The sequence below is a fragment of the Glandiceps talaboti genome, chromosome 12, assembly GCF_964340395.1.
Source record: "Glandiceps talaboti chromosome 12, keGlaTala1.1, whole genome shotgun sequence".
Taxonomy (NCBI): Eukaryota; Metazoa; Hemichordata; class Enteropneusta; family Spengelidae; genus Glandiceps; species Glandiceps talaboti.
The window spans coordinates 19764525-19783829 of record NC_135560.1 but is presented as its reverse complement, the minus strand read 5'-3'; the positions used below and the strand labels follow the sequence as shown (position 1 = coordinate 19783829).

The window sequence follows — 19305 nt, the reverse complement described above, 5'->3', positions numbered from 1 at the left end:
CAGATAACCAAGATCATACATGTATAAAAGCGGCACTTATGAAAGACCGATGCAATGATTGAACTTATGTTATTTTACCTAAAGTCATTAGAATTGATTTCCATAATTTCAAAGTTTCCATATTCGTCATATATATGCAAGAGGTTATCACTGCAAAAGCTCATCCGTTACCACAGCCTCCCTCCCTCCCCTAACATACCCCATATACCACCCTCAACTCATCATTTAGCAGTCGTGAAATCCCGAACTTATGTCCGAACGTCATGTCGCAACTACCAGACCTATCATACCAAAGTCTGAAAGAGCCATACTTCTTAGATCTAGACTGGTGGATTAATTTATGCAAACATTTATGACATAAAGCATACCTTGTTTTATTGTTGAGGATGGAGTAAAGTCCACTCTTGCAACTGTTAACGGGAATTTTTCATCTGTGATCCCCGCTATTTTTGTGGTATCGCATGTATGAAGGGAGTGGTAGAAATTGACTCGTATTCTGTACCTGTCAACCCAGAAGTATAAATTGGGACCTGGATATACTTGGGGTGACATATAAAAGGTTGATTTCTATGCGCTCATAGAGGCAGCAGGAGTTGTGTGCTGCCCTTTGGAGTTTAGGAAATACAACAGCTGTTGTAGGTCAACACCAGAATTAATACTGGATTGCGCTTTAAATGTGAGATACCGCTAAATAGAAATTAAATGTTATTTCTACTACCAACACATTTTTCCTAGCATATCACAATACACAATATATATACATGTGTCTATCTTCATTTTCAACGCCACCTATCATTGTTTTATCCCTGTATAATATCACATTCTTCTGTTCCTTATATCGAACTACTACGTTTTAATTTTCAGTCAGCCAGACGAGGACTATTTGACTAAAAGAGAAAATCTGACATCAGCAACAAGTTTTCTCGATGACCTGCTTGGCGAATACGACAAAAGGCTTACGCCAACATTCCATGGTAATTACACGTTTTATTCGCTGTATCAATATATGATTGTAACAAATTACAAGATATATCACGTGTCATTGTGGATCTTTTAAAATGATATATTCCATCATTTAATGAGCAAATACGTTTTCATCAATATAGTCATTTCTGGTTTCCAAACCATATGTCCATGCCTTTTAGTTTTTACGAAACGGAGGCTTGTTCGTCTGTATCCGTCAGTACATAAGTGGCCATTTGCGCAATTGGTAATATAATTTGTAAATGCTCTAAAGAATGTATTTTGCTAATTTTCTCTCTCCATATGCATAATACATTGAATATCCTTTTTCTTACATGATCACATAAGTGTATAGTTGGTCAAATGTAACACATACAAGTAAACCCTACCTAACATTACTTGCTTAGCCTCTTTGAAATGTTGTTCTGTATAATACTTGGTTGAGTTTAACCATCTTTCTCGAAATTAGTGAAACATTAAATACTCCATGTTTTAGTTATATGTAGTTATATGGAACGTTACCCAATGTATTCAATTCTCCATATTCTCAATTATAATAGCCATGTATGTGGAACGGTACTCGTTCCTTCGATAACCTCTCGGGACCTTTCACCCAGTATGTAACGATTCTGTCTTCAATATTGTACAAAATTTCTTCTTTGCAGGTAATGTCAAACAGTAATTAAATATTCCTAAATTGATAGATCTACACAGAATGATAATACAATGACGTCATCCTTAATCATTATTTCATGTGACAGCGCTTATGCTCGCCCTGGGTTTACAAAGTACTGAGACATTACAATATGTTACAAATAGTTGAATAACTAATACTGTATTATACAGAAAACATAACCGTTCCTAGGCGACTGTTGTGATTTAATGGTTCGAACATCCGTTGATCAAAATCGTTTCATGACCGAGAAATGCTCGCCACAACTCTTTCTAATGAGAAAAATGATACTGATGTATTTACATGTAAGGACCCAATCGTATGATATGTAACAACCTTTTTATATTAAGTTTGAGCGTAGTTGACTATGTATGACTGTAACGATCAGTTTAAGTTCGACGAATGTTTAACCGTCGAATTCTAAGGTTGAACTGGAATAATTCAGAAACTTTCTATCAGCTGGGTTTGTTGTGACAGTCTAAAACTTTGCCATCTGTTTTCTTTATACAGCTGAGAGTCAAGCATCAGCTTTGATGTCCCATTTCTGAGCAACTTTTTAACGTTGTCTCCTTTATTATAGCTTATCTTCAAATGAATTTTCCGAGTTTAATCGTTCCGGTCCCCAAGAAAGTAATTATTGCTATTATTTGAATGATAAATGCCTGGTGCATGAAGATAACGACGTGATGGTCTTTTTAAATAACATTTTCAAGACTATTTGTATTCAAATGCCTTTATGGGATCCCACACAATCGATGAAAATGGATATTGTGGGGAGAGTAAAAGGTGTTTCTTAAATCATTGATACCGAGAATTCTACTGTTTAATGTTAAACCATCTTCTTTTATCATCAGAGGAAAATGTCCCAACCGTTGTTATAATAGACGTCTTTGTCAGTAATATTGACTGCGTTGAGGAATCCACAATGGTAAGATATTCATTCTTCTCACACTCTTGTAGTCTGACAGTGTGAGACAACAAGTGTCGGGTTGATCCCACACTCTGTATCAATGAGTGAGATGCATTTTGTTTTTGTCAGAATAAAGAGGGCGGTATAATAATCCCACCGACCAGGTGGTCTAAGATGAACTACCTTATACTCGTAGGGGAATTTTTGCCTTATATTCAACACATTTTCCTCATAACGTGTGAGCTATTCCATCCATTGGGGTGTGGGATTCAATTAATCCCAACCCAAAATATCGCGTATGATCGCCACTTTGAAGTGTCTGTGTGTTGGTTTTTGGAGCTGTTTTGGGGTAGTGTTGTTTAAAAACGTTGTTTATATTACTAATATATCATTGTGCATATCCAGTTATAAAAAGCTGACAACATACAGGGAATGAATGAGGATAGACATTATAGTTTAGATATTTAGAATTGTCCTTAATCCAACGCATTACTACAAACGTTACAACTATATATTGACAGCGTGCAGTTAACATCGTCTGTTGTGGGGTAGATGAAACGGAAATAGAGTTTAGAGGATTACCAAAACCTGACAAATCTGGGCTTATGGTATTCGGCGAAACGAAACGAAACAAGGCAAACATGCAGAAAACACTTTACTTTGGTGTTATGGGTTATGCATATGCCCTTACATTTTTCATTCACAGTTGCCTTGTTTCGTTTCGTTTCGCCGAATACTATAAGCCGTAAATCTAACCCTAGACACTCGCAACTAAATACTACAGCAGTGTTTTCGTAACTCACATACAGGATTTCTGACAAGTATATAAATATTCTTTCTGGACAATTGTTTTTCTTCAAGAACACAATGTTTATAATGAGATTGAAGACTGTCAATCATTGATTCAGAATGCATATGTGCAGACAAACCTCAGACCACTATGGAGAACTATAATGGTCTGAGGACAAACATAACAAATGGAAAAGATCTCCAAGAAATGTAGGAAAGTTAAGAATGATAATCATCATTTAAAGAGGAATCCAGATTTTACTTACTCTAATGCTTGTATTTCCTAGGACTTTGGAGTCACCATCTTTTTGCGACAGATGTGGACAGATCCAAGACTGGTACACAGTCCTAATAGAAGAATTCCAACGAGCAGTAGCCTATTGGAAAGAATATGGAAACCAGATTTATTTTTCACGAATGAGAAAGAGGGTAATCGACATGACCTGACCGTAGACAATACTTTACTTCGAATTAGACATAGCGGAGAAGTCTTCGTTAGTCAAAGGTACGTACAGAGCTGGCAATGAACATACATAGTCCGATCAATAACGGATATTACGCGTAGAGTCATCGGAACGACTCTTTTTTTCTTTGCAAAACTTGGTTCTTAAGTTAAGTGTATAAGAAAGTGAAACATATCTGTACGCTATTCCGTAAACTGGAAATACTGGGGAAACAGCTCAGGTGGCTACAATAGGGCAAACTCCGTATTAAACGAATACCACAAGAAGGACATGTGTAAACGTCTAACAATAGGGAACTTGCAAACCCACCATGTTGAATGTTGCATCATGGGAAATGTGATAATAAATACTAATCAATTAGTATTGTAAACAATATTGTTACGTTGTTTATAACCACGAATGATCAATTCATATTTAGCCTGACCAGTGTGGGAGGTTTATTTCATCGGTTACTCCAGATAAGATATTACGATAACCGCAGATAATCCTATAGTCCGTTGCATCTGAGCATGCTCAGTCTGGATTGCAAGTTTCCTATTCCTTTGCACAATATGTCGAAATTGCAATGTGTGTTCAGCCTTTATGAATTCAGGCATTGTTTTGAATTTGCTCTTTGTAAGCTTACTTATTCAAGATAACTGCTGTTACAAACACCGCGAAAGAGCAAATGGTACAGTTTAGTATATATTTGCCAAACGTTGTTCGACAGTACAGGTCTTTTATATAATGGGGAAGCTTAGGTTTGGTTCTACTGAGATTTATCCGGAGAATCAACTTGCCTCGTACTTTGGAGATAGTAAAATAAGTTGTGTACATGCTTTACTTATTCCAATGGTATGTGAAGTAAATATCAACAAATAATGAATTTATACGTTGTTTATAAACTCATGCATGAATTGATATCTATTCATATAAAAATGGACCTATGTCAGAACTTCGAATTCACCAGGCAGTGAATAATTGTACATGTTAGATTTACAGTATTTAGGTTAAGGTCCTCCATCCAACCTTACACCAAAACTGTAATAAGTGTGAATTTAAGGTGAACACACTGGATGTTTAAATAGTAATATGGAACGCGTTCCCATGTGTTCACACTTTGATGGCAACATAAAAGAACGATAATGTATAACACAGTTTACCCAACTCTTATATCGTTTAAATGTGTGTGTTTTTAATTCACATATCTATGTTTTGATTATTTACATCTCTATGATATGGGTGTATAGTATTGAAATACACGACATAAGCATGGTTCAAATCATAGGGGCGTGTACTATTTCATAGATTGTTGTTTTCCAGGTCTACAGACTAAATATAACAACATTTTGACTATATATTCCTATATGTATTAAAGGAGAAAAGAGTATTTCTACTAGTATAGAGATTGATACATTTGTAGAAGCAGGATTCGTAAGATATTTTCCTAAGAAAAGGGCAATCTAAGCAATAATACGTGCCACTGTGGTTCAAGTGATAGATCTAACCAGTATTCCCTTATTCAAACCGACTTTTCGTTTAGGGAATACTGTCAGATAGAGGTACCGGTAATCCTTATACCATCGTCTTTCGCATGACTGGGTCGATTACGTCCGTTATATCAAGTCATGACATATACCGCTGTATTCACAGTTGCCTTTATACAATGTTATTTATAAATCATTGTTTGGATTAAAGTTGTCGTGTTTGTTTCGGTCTATGATACTTTTACTCAGTTCTACCGTATCTTAACTTACTAAGCTTGCCGTCTGCCTTGATGGAATTTTCTCGATTGAAAAGGAGTACGACAACGTCCAATGAATAGATAATATTAAAGGACGTTCTTAAAGTATTGTATGATAAACCTTACATCATTGAATTGATAGGCTATTTTTTCATCTGGATGTTGTAATTTGGTCAATCTGGCAGTGAAATATATCAACCGGCCATATGCATTTCTCAAGATTTAGTTTCCATTATCTCTCGCCATAACGCGTTCTCAGATAATACATTTTAATGAAACATCAAAAAGCGACTATTACTGAGTTGTCAGTCTAGTCCAAGAATAATGTTAATTGTCTAGTTCAATGCCATTTTTGATTATGCCAGCTCATATTGGTATAGTGCCTTGACTATGAAAAGCAAACAAAAACTTCAAACTCCTCAAAATAAGGTTATACAATTTGTCCTGGATATGCGACCGCGGGCTCATATTGAATCAGCCCATTTTAAAGAATTGGGATGATTCCCTTTCGGCCACATATATCAAGCTCAACCATGTATATAGAGTTAGTACTGGATTGGCCCCGATGTATCTATCCGATCCATTTGTTTATATAGAACTCGATCCCATCTGTTGTAATTGTTTTCTGTATACTGAATGATTTTTCATTGTGCTGAAATAAATCAAATCAAATCAAATCAAATCAATACTTGTGTAGATCTTAGGGTTAGAAAGCACGTTTAAAACATAGGTTCAATAATTCAATCCACTGTAAACCGTCTGTGCTAGATTGTGTGATTGTCTGTGTTGTTTGTCGGGACCTGCATAATTCAAACTTAGACATCCTGGAATCGTACATCGCAAAGCAGGAGCATTTCTAGCCTATTCTATTTGATATATTCAAGACGAAGTAAGGATGCAGAATCTTGAAATTGGGTCTAACTGTTTCTGAATATCTCCGCTGATAAAATCCTATACAAGGTATGGATATAACACTCTCTCTGTACTGTTATTTGTAACATAGCTATCGCAATCCGATGGCTGGTTTTATCATAGAATCCAGATAATAAAAATTTCACACATGACCACTGCAATATAAGTCAACAGTTACTGGGCTTCTAGTTGACTATTGTCGAAATGCTGGTATAGGTTGCACAACAACCTTACAACTACCACTACTACTGCTACTACTACTACTAGCTCATACAGAGTATTGACATTTACATTCATGCACATATCACCATGGTTACACAAGATATTGTAACAGATTCTATAATTGAACCAATCAAGTAATTTGCTCGAATAACAGAATATCTTAATATTTAGATTTTTATCCAGGACTTTCAGAATATTGAGGTGTTTGGCGATATACATGTTTGGCGATATACATGCTACACTCTAAAGTGGTGTGTTCAGTTCCTGAACACTTAATTGTAACAGATTTTGAACGCAGTATATGTGTTCAATATAAATACTAGAACGCGTGTGTTCAGATTTAGAACACAGTGTTTTTATTTTGAACGCATACAATATGTTTAAAATCTTATAAACTAGAACACTGTCCGAAGCGTCAAAATCTTTAGAGTGTATATATGGGAAAAAACAATCACACGAAAATCATATGCGAATTGCCTTATTACCATGACACCATCCGAAGCAACTGGTTAAAAATTGCAGCTATTGGCTCGAGAGACATTACATACATTTTCAAAATGAGATGACATGTCCGAAGCAACTCATTCTTCTTAGATTGAATACAACCCAAGACGAGAAGTCATTTTCTCAGGATCAATAATTGCATCATAATTACTCTATTCTGTATTGCCACCAATACTGTCTCCTAACCATATATTATAACACTAAATGTTTTCACACTTTAATTTATTCTGTATGTCTGAATGTATCGTTATGTTTACAACTTGTCAGAGGCCAATTGGGAGATGTGTAACAAAATGCTTATCAAGCAAATTAACAAAATTTCCCCTGCGACTGCTGTTGAATAGTTTATCACGAAATTGAGAGTCATTTCAATCTTTCAAGCATACACCGTAATTATACCAAGATGTTGTACGATATTCGTACTAGTAATTTTTTTATGTTATCTTATCTTCTTTACACGGTTAATAGCTATCGTGGCTAGTTCTCTCATCCGTCGAGAATACATTTCTGCATTTTTCTATGACAAACAAGCTGTCAGCTTTAGCTGGCGACATTATGTCTCCTACTTTGCAAACATTTGACACACCTGAAGTTTTTTAACGACAATACATGTTTTGCATATGGCAGCGGAAACCCGGCTTTCATCAAACTCACACAAAACGAAAACTATTGTCGTGATATGTTGATATAAGCTGTTGAAAAGAGTCGTTTAATTATATACTCACAGTAGGGTGGCATTTCTGATGACTTCCATGATCTTGTAAAGTATATTGTCCACTATCTTGATGATAGGGTGATTATTTCCGCACAACAATAACACTGCTATCACCCACTTGTTGTAATTGTGTAATCTACCACACACCGAACAACAACAGTTTTAGTTGTGTGTATTTAAGTAAGCTGAAAGCTCGGTTTCCACAGTAGTAACATATATGAAATGTTTTGTTTACAATTAAAAGTGGTTCAGTACGAGTACAACAGATGAAACTTTGTGAAATTATAGACTTTGAACACCTACAGAACATATCGGATCCATGTCCGAATTTAATGGCTGCAATGTATAATTCGTTCATGTTAGACAAAAGAAATGTTGCATGGCATTTATTTGAACGTTTTGCAAATGCGTATGTAAATTTGTCATAATGAGTCTCATCATATTTATAAATACACATCTAGTTGCTATGTTCATATTAAATGCTATATATATTTGTGGCAAACAGAGTCATTAGTCACCACATATGAGCTACATCTTCCTAAATATGTCTTTTTTAGTACAATCCATCTTCTCAAACTCACGACACTTATCTAATAAAACAAATTAATCATACGAGATTTCAATGATAAGAATGGGACATATGTAACATGATAAATGCTTTGTGCATTACTGAACGTATACAGGTCATGCCACTTCTGTTAAGAGGCCTCTCAAAAACAAAATGCAAAGTTAAACGTTGCGAATTCGTTTCATTACTAGCTTAATACAAATTGATAGCAATTGAGCCATATAAGACTACTCTATAGTTTTAATCATTTCATATTTTTATGCGGAATATGTTTGTCATCATATGAAATGGATAGGTGAAATGATAAATTCTCACTACTGATATTTTAGAACAACTGAAATTGAATGATTTAGGAAGTGCTTCAGGCATTGTCTATCATCCATTAGCCTGTGCATCGTGTGTGTGATTTATAAGCTTATCCAGGGGCAAAAGTATTTCACTGGGAATATCATAACATGTGCCAAAATGTGATTTTCTTACGTTAAATGACTAAAGCTAAACAAAACCGTTGGGAGGAATGATTGAATATTTCGTTGATTTAATGTAATGGATGTCAAGGGGTGTCTGACAAGAAATTAGTTCAAGACAAGACTGGAGTTTTTAAAGTCAAAAATGAGGAGAAAATTACTCATCGGCACTTTTCGGTAGTATTACATAACTCTTATGACTCGTATAGCTGTTAAAGTGGCGATATGGATGAGGATTGGGCATTTATTTTGGTATGGAGGGTATATGGGATAACACAAGAAGTACGTTTTAAAGTAGCTATCATATTAGATATTGCAGCAACAGTAGGATATTTCTTATGAGGTTATCAATTACTTTAGAACAACGACCTGTAAATAATTTATAATACTTCATATAAAATTTGATTTATATGAATGAGAAATCATGAGAATGAACACTTGTTTGTAATACTGCTAAGACAGGGTCGAATGTATTATGTGTACTCTTTTATGCATTTATGCAAATTTGCGGTTTTTAGTGCAAATTTATAGTTGTTTATAACAATGCCAAGGCCGAACGTATCATGTAAACTTTCCTTTATATATAATGAATATTTGTTCTGTGTGATAGGACAATGGAACGTGCATTTTTAATGAAGAGCTGGCGACACAAATCTGCTAAGCCGGGACCTTCAAATGAACTATATTACACTTTTAAGGAACTGAAATATATGTCGGTATCACCTTTCATAAAATGACATCGTCACTATTAAGAGAGAGTTTATTAGCCAGTTTTACAGGCGTCTGTTTAACTATCGTTGGTATGAATATCAATACATCAGATTTCGTCTTAGTTTGCAACTGGTCTGCAAAATACAGAGCAGACACTGTGCAAGGAGTGTTTGTGTGTCATCGTTAGTGTGTCTATGTCAACATGAAACCTGGTGATCAGTCTTACTGATCTTGATACATAGATGAATAGCATTTGCAAGTCAAGACAAAATCTGAGTAGTAGGTTTATATAACTGCATACTGAGGTGTCGCCGGCCTAAAACACGACATTGGATAACCGAGGAAATGAATATGCCAAAATCAAAATTACCTAGCAACAATGACTACATCCATAGAAATAGTATCACTAAAACCAAATCCGACTACTCGGCAATTATAGGGTCGCTAATGAAACCTTACTATTTATAATTACCAAACCCTATCATTTCGATACATTGTGTTCGCTTTAGTCACTAGTCTAGTAGTATGACTTTGTATAGGCAGCCATTAACAACCAAAGCAACGACACAAGTAAATTATTTAAGCTGAATCAAATGTGGTTGCGACTGTCCTAGAAAATAAAATATAATTATTGCTGGACTTTGTGGCAATGGTGATCGTGTTCAGAAAAATTGAAACCCCCATTCCTTGAATAGTTAAAGTGCAATGATATGGTGTCTATAAACCGTGACATAACACCATTATCGCTATAGTACAAACATGTATAATTTACAGTGTCATTAAAATAATTCGTGGGGTTACTTTGTGTGTATCCCTGAACGAGCACAACACAGAGACACTATAGGAATGACTCATATATGTATGTCCATCTATCCATCCGTATGTCCACGTGTTCGCTCATCTCGATTTAAATCAAACCTGGCACACGTGTCAGATGTCAAAGGGTTTAAATGCATGTTACCTTATTCTACTACCTAAACATTTTGATCAAACAATGTCTATAACTCAAGCGTATGAATATAAACAGAGGACGCCATTCGGACTTGACTACATAAGTATTACCCCTTTCTCGTATTAAAGGCCTTGACCTTTGAACCTGACCTCTATTTTCAAAGCCATTATCAAATCGTTCCATAGCTACAGAAGTTTTGTACAAGCAAACCATAGAGGCATCAATCGGACTTATTCACTTTATATCTAACTTACAGTTTTAACTTAATATATATCTACTGGCTTTCCCGTTCATATAATTATAGTAGAAAAGTACCTGTCATATAACAAAAATATATCAATGTATGATTAAATGACATCTGGAGAGATTGAATAATGCCCTCTGGACAGCAGTTGAAACATTGCTCAAATTCCTCGTAATCATGTTTGACGAGGCCGAGGAACTAACGTCTAATGATTACGAAAGTGGGGTGAATTCGGTATCTTTACAACATTATCCCTGAATGACATAAATATAGTGGTTTATGTAGCGTTTGACAGATTTTAATCAGTAGACGATGAACTTTGATGTTTTTCGTATTTTCCGGTTCAAGTAATCGTTCCTTCAGTGCTTTATGAGTTCGATGTCGTCGGTTTACATATCCAATGCTAAGGCAAGGACAGTCTCTGTTAACCGACATCATTAGTTATTATAGCCACGTCTACGAAATTATACATTGTGATCCATATTTTCATGCATTAACATTATTTAGAACAATATGTGAATATAGTATTGCGGATTTAGCTATATGTTATATAGCTAAGATAATTTCAGTAGTTATATTACAGAATCGACTTTGTTCCCAAAACCAATCATTACGTCATATCACGAGTCACACGATTCATTGCTGATACCAACGACCATTTGATGTTGATACCACAGAAGACACATATCCTGCAAACTGCCAATCCTATGATGAATAATTCGATGTACTTAATTGTAATGTCGAATGCACAGTTACATATTTTCAACATTGCTCATTTATTTGCAACCCTTTCTCGGTTCATTGAAATAACCTGTATCGATACATCACACTAAATTACTTCTCGACTAGAATGCGGAAATCCATCCAATCGTAAAATGTTACTGTGTCATATAACTATCAAATTGTTTAGCGAAATTTCAAGTTATACATCATTATAGTAGGACTATTTTTCGATGACTAATCTAAAAACACCATAAAATGCTTTATCGACTGTTAAATGACTCAAGTAGGGGTTGGCTATAAAATAACGATGACTGAAAGCCAACAACATTACATAAATCGAAGCACACTATAAATTACACCATCCTGAGGAAAGTGCCCTTGATATTTATGGGTAAGCTTATTACAGAGGTTAGAAGTTAGATAAAACAGATTTTAGAATGAAAGGCCAAAACTTTCCTGACACAGGTATAACTTTCATAAAGACGGTGCACAACTCTGACATATTTCATACATGCTACATATGTTCATTTTCATAAAGATTTAAGATTAGAAAATGTTGCACTTACAATCTCGATCAAGTTGTATCTCGGAGTCCTTGTTTTTTAATTCTACAAAATGAAACTAGGTCGAAAAATATACACCATAAACTGATAAATGATAATACTGACTAATGATCGTTGACCAAAAGGACTAGCCTTTGTTCATTGTATACAATTGAACGCATTGTCCTGTTCATTCTGTAAAAATAAGCCCAGGAATTCATTGAAAATGATTTCATTCATATTTTAAACCCCCGTTTTTTATCACAAATTGGTGATATTCTCTTACCCACTTTCACTCAAAGACGTATATCTATTTAGATATATAGAGCTTTGGAAAACCCATTCCTTTTATATATAAACATTTACCTGTTATCACTCTTTACCACAGATTAAGTCTAATGCTCAACTGTCAAATGGCGTTACACCGATTTCCAATGGACCACCAAGTGTGCATGGTACAAATGGAAAGCTGTGAGTATTAGTGTTTATTAGCTATCAATGGTTTCATGGTCTGCACTACACCTTACATCTTGTCCATTTGATTGAAGATCAGAATAAGGACGACGGTCGTGAACACAACATACTCTCCCTTCACCTTTCTCGGTCTCTCACTGTCTCTCTATGTCTCTGTCTCTCTCTGTCTGTCTCTCTCTCTCTCTCTCGCCTCTCGCGCAGGGGGAGCGAGTTTTATATGAAGTAATAATACAAGACATATATAGATGGTTGAGAATCTTTCTTACAGTTACTACATTTGGTAGAGAAGCCCACATACTTAGTGGCCACATGACTGTAGAGTATATGGTAAAAGAACCCTTCAGATCTACGCCAATCTTAAAATCATATATTTTGTATTTCAATGTTCAAGAACATGTATTATGCAAGATAATTAATGGTTGAATTCGTAAGATCTCTTAGTTGTAAGATACATTACAAAAAGAAATTATTATATAAAATGGTTGATATATTTGATATATTACCGCGACCAGGATAAATCCTTGAAACAAAATGAAATTATAACCACGCCGTAAAGGGCGCACTACATGATGTACGTCATGAAAATTCGAAATGATATACAAACATGTGAAAGTTGAAGATTTTGTAAGCAAATTAGTAGCTTAAATCAACTAAGTTTTCATCCTGTTCAATGTAATGTATTGTCGATTTATATTTTCTTACCGCATGGTATCTACATTTGCATAGTCTTTAATACTAGTAATAACATATTTGCATAAAGACACCATCATTATGATAATTGTACAGTGTGTACATGCTTAAGCATGATTCAGTTGGGACCTCTCAAGTAACGAAACATTTCCAGAGTATCATTTCAGACGTTTTGGGTCAGCAATAATTATATTCAAATTATGTTATGATACATAAGTAAAGGTTAATTATATATATAGTACTTTGCCAACTGATTGATATCTAGCGCCCATAAGTTCAAACTATATGGAATCATGTCAACGCTTCAAAGCATTTAAGGAGGGGCTTGACAACGTATTCAAATTATGGAGACAAACAGGATAGAGTAATGATTGTCAAACACTGAAATATTTTCATCATTTATATACAAGGCATATAGATGGTTGAACATATTTAATAATTCAATTCTTATTGAGTTTATTCCGACATCAAGTAAATGGTGTTGACTGTTTGACACCGTCACGTATTTCTCAATTGTATTTCATTTTGATCATCGTCTTAGTGTTCGCCTCTTTTGCTCTCCTGCTCATCCATCCCTCCCCTTTCTTTGGTCCTCTTCTCCTCTTCCTCTTCCTCCTCAGCTCATTCATCCTCTGCTTGTTCTTCCTAGTAAATAGTATAGTCTTGCTCTGCTGATTTACATGTCCTAGCAAATATTCGTTTTATGAAAGTACATATAATAATAACACAAAATTAAGTATCATTTAGTTCGTGCAAAGTCAGTAAATGTCACAAATATTACTATCATTCACGTCATGTTAATGAATGTGTATCCTTGGTTGAACATTTCATCAGTATTGATACGAATATGTGTATTCACCTAGCCTCTTGTGAATCGTCTTCTTATCTCTATAGTAATTGGTTAATTAATTATACATTGTACTCTTTGTATGAAGTTTATAACGAATGTATTGTGACCTCTAGTTATTCGACACTCCAAATTTATTATTGATGAGAGCACATGACAGTTTTGAGCTGAAAGCATTTCAATGGTCTCCCAAGGGGATAACTGTCATAAACGGCAATACGGGAAGGGTCCGCGTGAAGGGGTCTTTTATAACTCCTGAAGTATGAGATATATTTCTATATATTTTTCATGTTGAAACTTTAAACAGAATTGTTGATTCGGGTGGTCATTACGTTCTCCTCTATATTTGTAAATAATTGTAATCTTATTTGCCTTTCATTTTAGGTAGGGTTCTAAAACCATAGTAGAACCAATGGAACAATAAATTTATTACCATGTCAGAATTTGCCAAACATTAGGCTTTGGTATGAGAAAGGGTATCCTTTTAATGTAAAATGTGGGTATAGCAACACTTTGAGTTTGAACGTCTGCTTGAAACCTACAATTACCCATGTAATTACCCCCTCCCCATTAGTCTGATGATCACCTCCTTTGAAGTAGGGTCAGCGCACTTTCATATGGTCATGATGACGTTACATTTGCAAAAGGTGGTCTATCTACAAATATACGCTCTGTGTAACACAATTAACAGACACCGTAAAGTAGAGTGTACATGTCGATGACACTAACGAATTGAATACATACGGAACCGTTTAGACCTAATTTTCATGTATATCATTTGTAAACCTTTCATAGTTGGATATACAAATAATCAGCTGATATTCAAGTGGCGGTATGATGTCGATCCAGTACAACTCAACCCTGAGTTAACCTTGCCTCACTTTACCATGTATGGTAAGGAAACCGGCAGGTGTGATAAACTGTATTGGACAGGTGAGGGATCAGATTATATATTATGAACTTGAATGAAATATAAGTTAATTAAGTGAAAGTGACATAGAGATTATTAACCTTAATAATTAATGTACATCATTTGATAACAAGGCGATGATTAATTAAGGTAATTAAAGAAGCAATTGCGTACAGTAGTCAATGACCGATACATCGATTTACATGTACGTAGACAACGCATGTAATGAGATCAAATCAAATGTCAGCGCTCCACATAAATAATAGCACTTCTGACTGTTGATGGCGCTGTAGTCTGATTTTATCATCTAGCACTTTCCCCGTTCTTGCATCTTCGGTTTCCATTGTCATGATAGCAGCCCTGTATACCTTATGTTGAATCAAAGAAGAATGTAGATGTAGGAAGCATCGGGTCTAAGAGACTGATTTTTGTCATTACATCATAGAGGTATAAACCTCCCCTTATACCTCCATGGTTTGTTGTAACTAATTACGGAGAAATACACATTTCAGACATTTTAAATTTTCCCCTTTTGTGTAAAGAAGAAACTGCAGAAGAAAAGACCTTTGACCCGACAGTGGTTCTATATCGGTACTGCTAGCATCGTGTTGATAGTGTACATAAATGTGTATGTAATTGACATTGTCCAGAGTAACAAAAAAGACAAATTCCCCTTCGTTTTTTCCCATTAAGTTTTACAATTATGGACAATGAACCTGTTTTCGTACTTTTATTTGTATTTATGTACGACAGTAGCAATAGCAGTTTTAGTCTGTGTATAACGTTGTTCCTGTACATAAAACGACACGAAATAAGTTCTTCCGATTTTGAAATATCAGACAGCTTCGAAGTGCAACATGGCGCTAGAAACATCCGCGAAGACTTGACTCTCATGTTACCAACGCAGTATCCAATGAATCTTGTTTTTGAGAAGATAAAACAGATGTACATATGTATTATCAATACAGTTAGAGATTTAATCCGTAATCGAATGTTTCCTAAGTAAAGAAGGTTATCAAATGACTGTGTTAGTAATACATTTTATATTACATGAATATGATTTTATTTGACACTGGTGGTTACTTCCCCCTAGAGTGTGGAACTGCCATAATCATAAAGGATTGTTCGGATAAAAATAATATTATTCGGTGTGATTAATCCTATTCTTAATCTTTTTTTGTAGGAAATTTTACATGTATCAGTGTGTCATTCAGTTTTACTCGACAATTGGGATTCTATGTGATGAGTACCTATGGTCCAACATTTGCACTGGTAGTATTGTCCTGGATATCGTTTTGGATGTCGGCAGATGCAGCTCCAGCTAGAATTAGTCTTGGCATTACCGTTATCCTAACCACCACAACACAGGCTATAGGCCAACGAGAAAACTTTGCAAAAGTCTCATACATAACGGTATTCTTAATAAAATTCTATAGTTTTTTATTTCACCCATATCTTGCACAAAATATCATTACTTATTATTCATTTATGATTTTGAATAAAAATAAAATTCAATATAGCAAAACTTGAACAATGAACAAATTAGATTCCGAAAAAAAAGTGTTTGCATGAATGACCACAATTGTGTACTACACCAAAAACAAGACAGAAACTAACAAGCATCTTCTGTGAGGCAGGATTTAGATGTTTCCAAAATTCATGCATTAAATTATATCATTTTGATATTTAAATACAAAGCAACATCAGAGTGGGCGAATGGGTGAACATGGAAGCGATGTATGAATGAATGAATGAATGAATGAATGAATGAATGAATGAATGAATGGATGGATGGATGGATGGATGGATGGATTAAATTAGAATTGATATCAATTAAGGTGTCATGATGACCGTAAGTGAAGGGACACAAACGCGTGCGCACACACACAGGCAGACAGACAGACAGACAGACAGACAGACAGACAGACACACACACACACACACGCGCGCGCGCGCGCACACACAAACGCATATACGGTGTACGTACGTGAGTGCGTGCGTACAATGATAAAACGTTCATTATGCTTCGCCAGTTCCATTGGGTTTTTGTCTTTCGTTTTTGTTGTGTTGTATGTGTGTGTTATAATTGTTCACTTCCTTTATTACTATTTAAAATAAAAACCCTCACACATTGTTTACAGAACACAGTCATCGCGATAGACGATTTCCGAAAGGGTTACAACTTTGTATAAGATCGGCACGTGAGGAATTATTTAGCACATATATCATTGTTGTTTTTTAATTGTTTTACAGGCAATAGATATTTGGATGTCGACCTGTTTTATTTTTGTTATGGGTGCAATTGTTGAATTCTCTATCGTTAACTTTCTACATCATCTAAGTGCACGACACAGCAACACACAGCGATCAATCAGTTTGAAAGGAAAGAAGGTATGTTTCTTTTTCAATTGAGCTAGATCATGCCTGCATACAAATAAGTAGGTATTTTTTCAACAGATTAATTTCATATTAGCTTTCTGACAAATCGAACATTTCAACCAAGGTAGTTTTTATGATGAAACATGGGGAGCGAAGCATGTCTCTTCAATCAATACGTGTTTGCGGGTGATATATATAAAATATATCATGGTATTTATATTATGATAAATATATTATGCAATAGTTCGTTTAGAAAATGATTTTGTGGCTACGATACACTATACATGTTGAATAGTAGACTGCTAAGAGTGTCGAGAATTATCTCGGTGAAAGAACCATCATGATGTCCCGGGTGAATCATACAGCCGTATGATTCCAAAATATGCCTTAATTGTACTTTGAGTTCCAGAAAGCAATCTGTAATATTACACAGATGTTGAAACATGACAGATTCACTTGATTAGACATGAAACTGTAACAATTAGGAATATAGGAATGTCAGCTATACAACTGGAACGAGTTAGTGACTACAAAGTGTGAATGCCATCAACAGGCAGTATACTGTGAATAGTTCCAGAAAAACAAGGAATATAAAAATCGGGACACGGAATTCCCTCTTCCGTGAAAAGCACTATAATAATTTTCGAGACAACTAAGGCTCAGCTCGCAGAACTCTATTATAATATAATATATAGGACGTAATTATATCAATTCTTAAATTATTGTGATTATCCTAACAGCAACTTATCAGAACATAAGATTAAGCTTATAGTTTGTAGCAGTGACCTCGACTTTGACAATAAATACCAATAGCCATTCTACAATTTATCAAAAGCTATGAAGAATTAATGTGACATTATCGGTATTTTTCAGAAAACTACAAAAGATGGCGTGGCCAATTCCGACAATGACACTTCAAGCTTTGGCTTTCCAGTCCGTCACAGACTGGGAACTCCTACAAAATATCAAGACGTCCCACTTGAAGATGTTGTGTCCAATGCAGCATTGTCAAGACGTTATTATAACATGTCTACACGAATTGATAATGTATCAAAGATTGTCTTCCCTTGTTCCTTCCTTCTCTTTAATGTTTGTTATTGGAGCATATATCTAACCTCATATAAGTCATCTAAATACGTGGGAAATTGATATCAACCTTGTGGATTCAAGTTTGAATTATACAGAACATCAACATGTACATTTCATTGTAAAGAACTTTGCAGAAGAGACGTACGCGTTCGATGTTGTAAGATTGTTGTTTTCATTTTATTATTATAAGAATACTAATTGTTTTTGTAGACTATTAAAAAGAAAATATATTGCATAAACTTATCCTCTAAATAAAGAGAAGGATCAAAACTAAAACTCAGTGAGAAACTTTAACAACTAAATGCCAGCATACTTTAGTCTGAAAATACACTGTAAGGGCTAGACATCTTTTTTTTCCTCCGGAGACCAGGGTCGTTGTAAAACGTGTTGTTACTTATGTGTGACTACATCTATTAACGGAGATAAATTGGAAACTATGCGTTAAAAATTGTTTTAAGATGTCTCCAAGTTTGTACATAAATTTAGATGACTAGTCTGATAATTCATGTATAAGTCAATACCTGACTACAACTAAGAGATTTAGTGAAAATATTGAATGTAGCATAGTTAGAAGAACAAAATTGACAGCTTTACTTGCAGGTGTTGCATAATTAGTACGGTTAATTGAAATGAATTTCATAGACTGCTAAGAGTCACATATGTTTCACTGTCGAATAATTTTGTGATAGATAGATAAGGGTACTTTGAAATTAAAATAAATGTATCCTGTAATGTCTCTTCTAAATTGAAATAAAGTTCTAAAATACTTCAACATGAAAGGAGAGACGGTTAACACAATGAAATGAAGATGATAGTGGTTCTGGCGGTGGTGGT

General features: G+C 34.9%; 1 protein-coding gene across 1 annotated transcript; it reads left to right on the top strand.

Annotated features, from left to right (window-relative positions):
• The first annotated feature begins 263 nt into the window (after positions 1 to 263).
• On the top strand, positions 264 to 18531 carry LOC144443073 (glycine receptor subunit alpha-2-like). Its single transcript, XM_078132447.1, has 9 exons — positions 264 to 328; positions 865 to 974; positions 2491 to 2564; positions 3623 to 3840; positions 12471 to 12553; positions 14889 to 15026; positions 16187 to 16416; positions 17257 to 17394; positions 18256 to 18531. The coding sequence occupies exons 1-9, from the start codon at positions 264 to 266 to the stop codon at positions 18529 to 18531; spliced, it is 1332 nt and encodes a 443-aa protein (XP_077988573.1).
• The last annotated feature ends 774 nt before the right edge of the window (positions 18532 to 19305 follow it).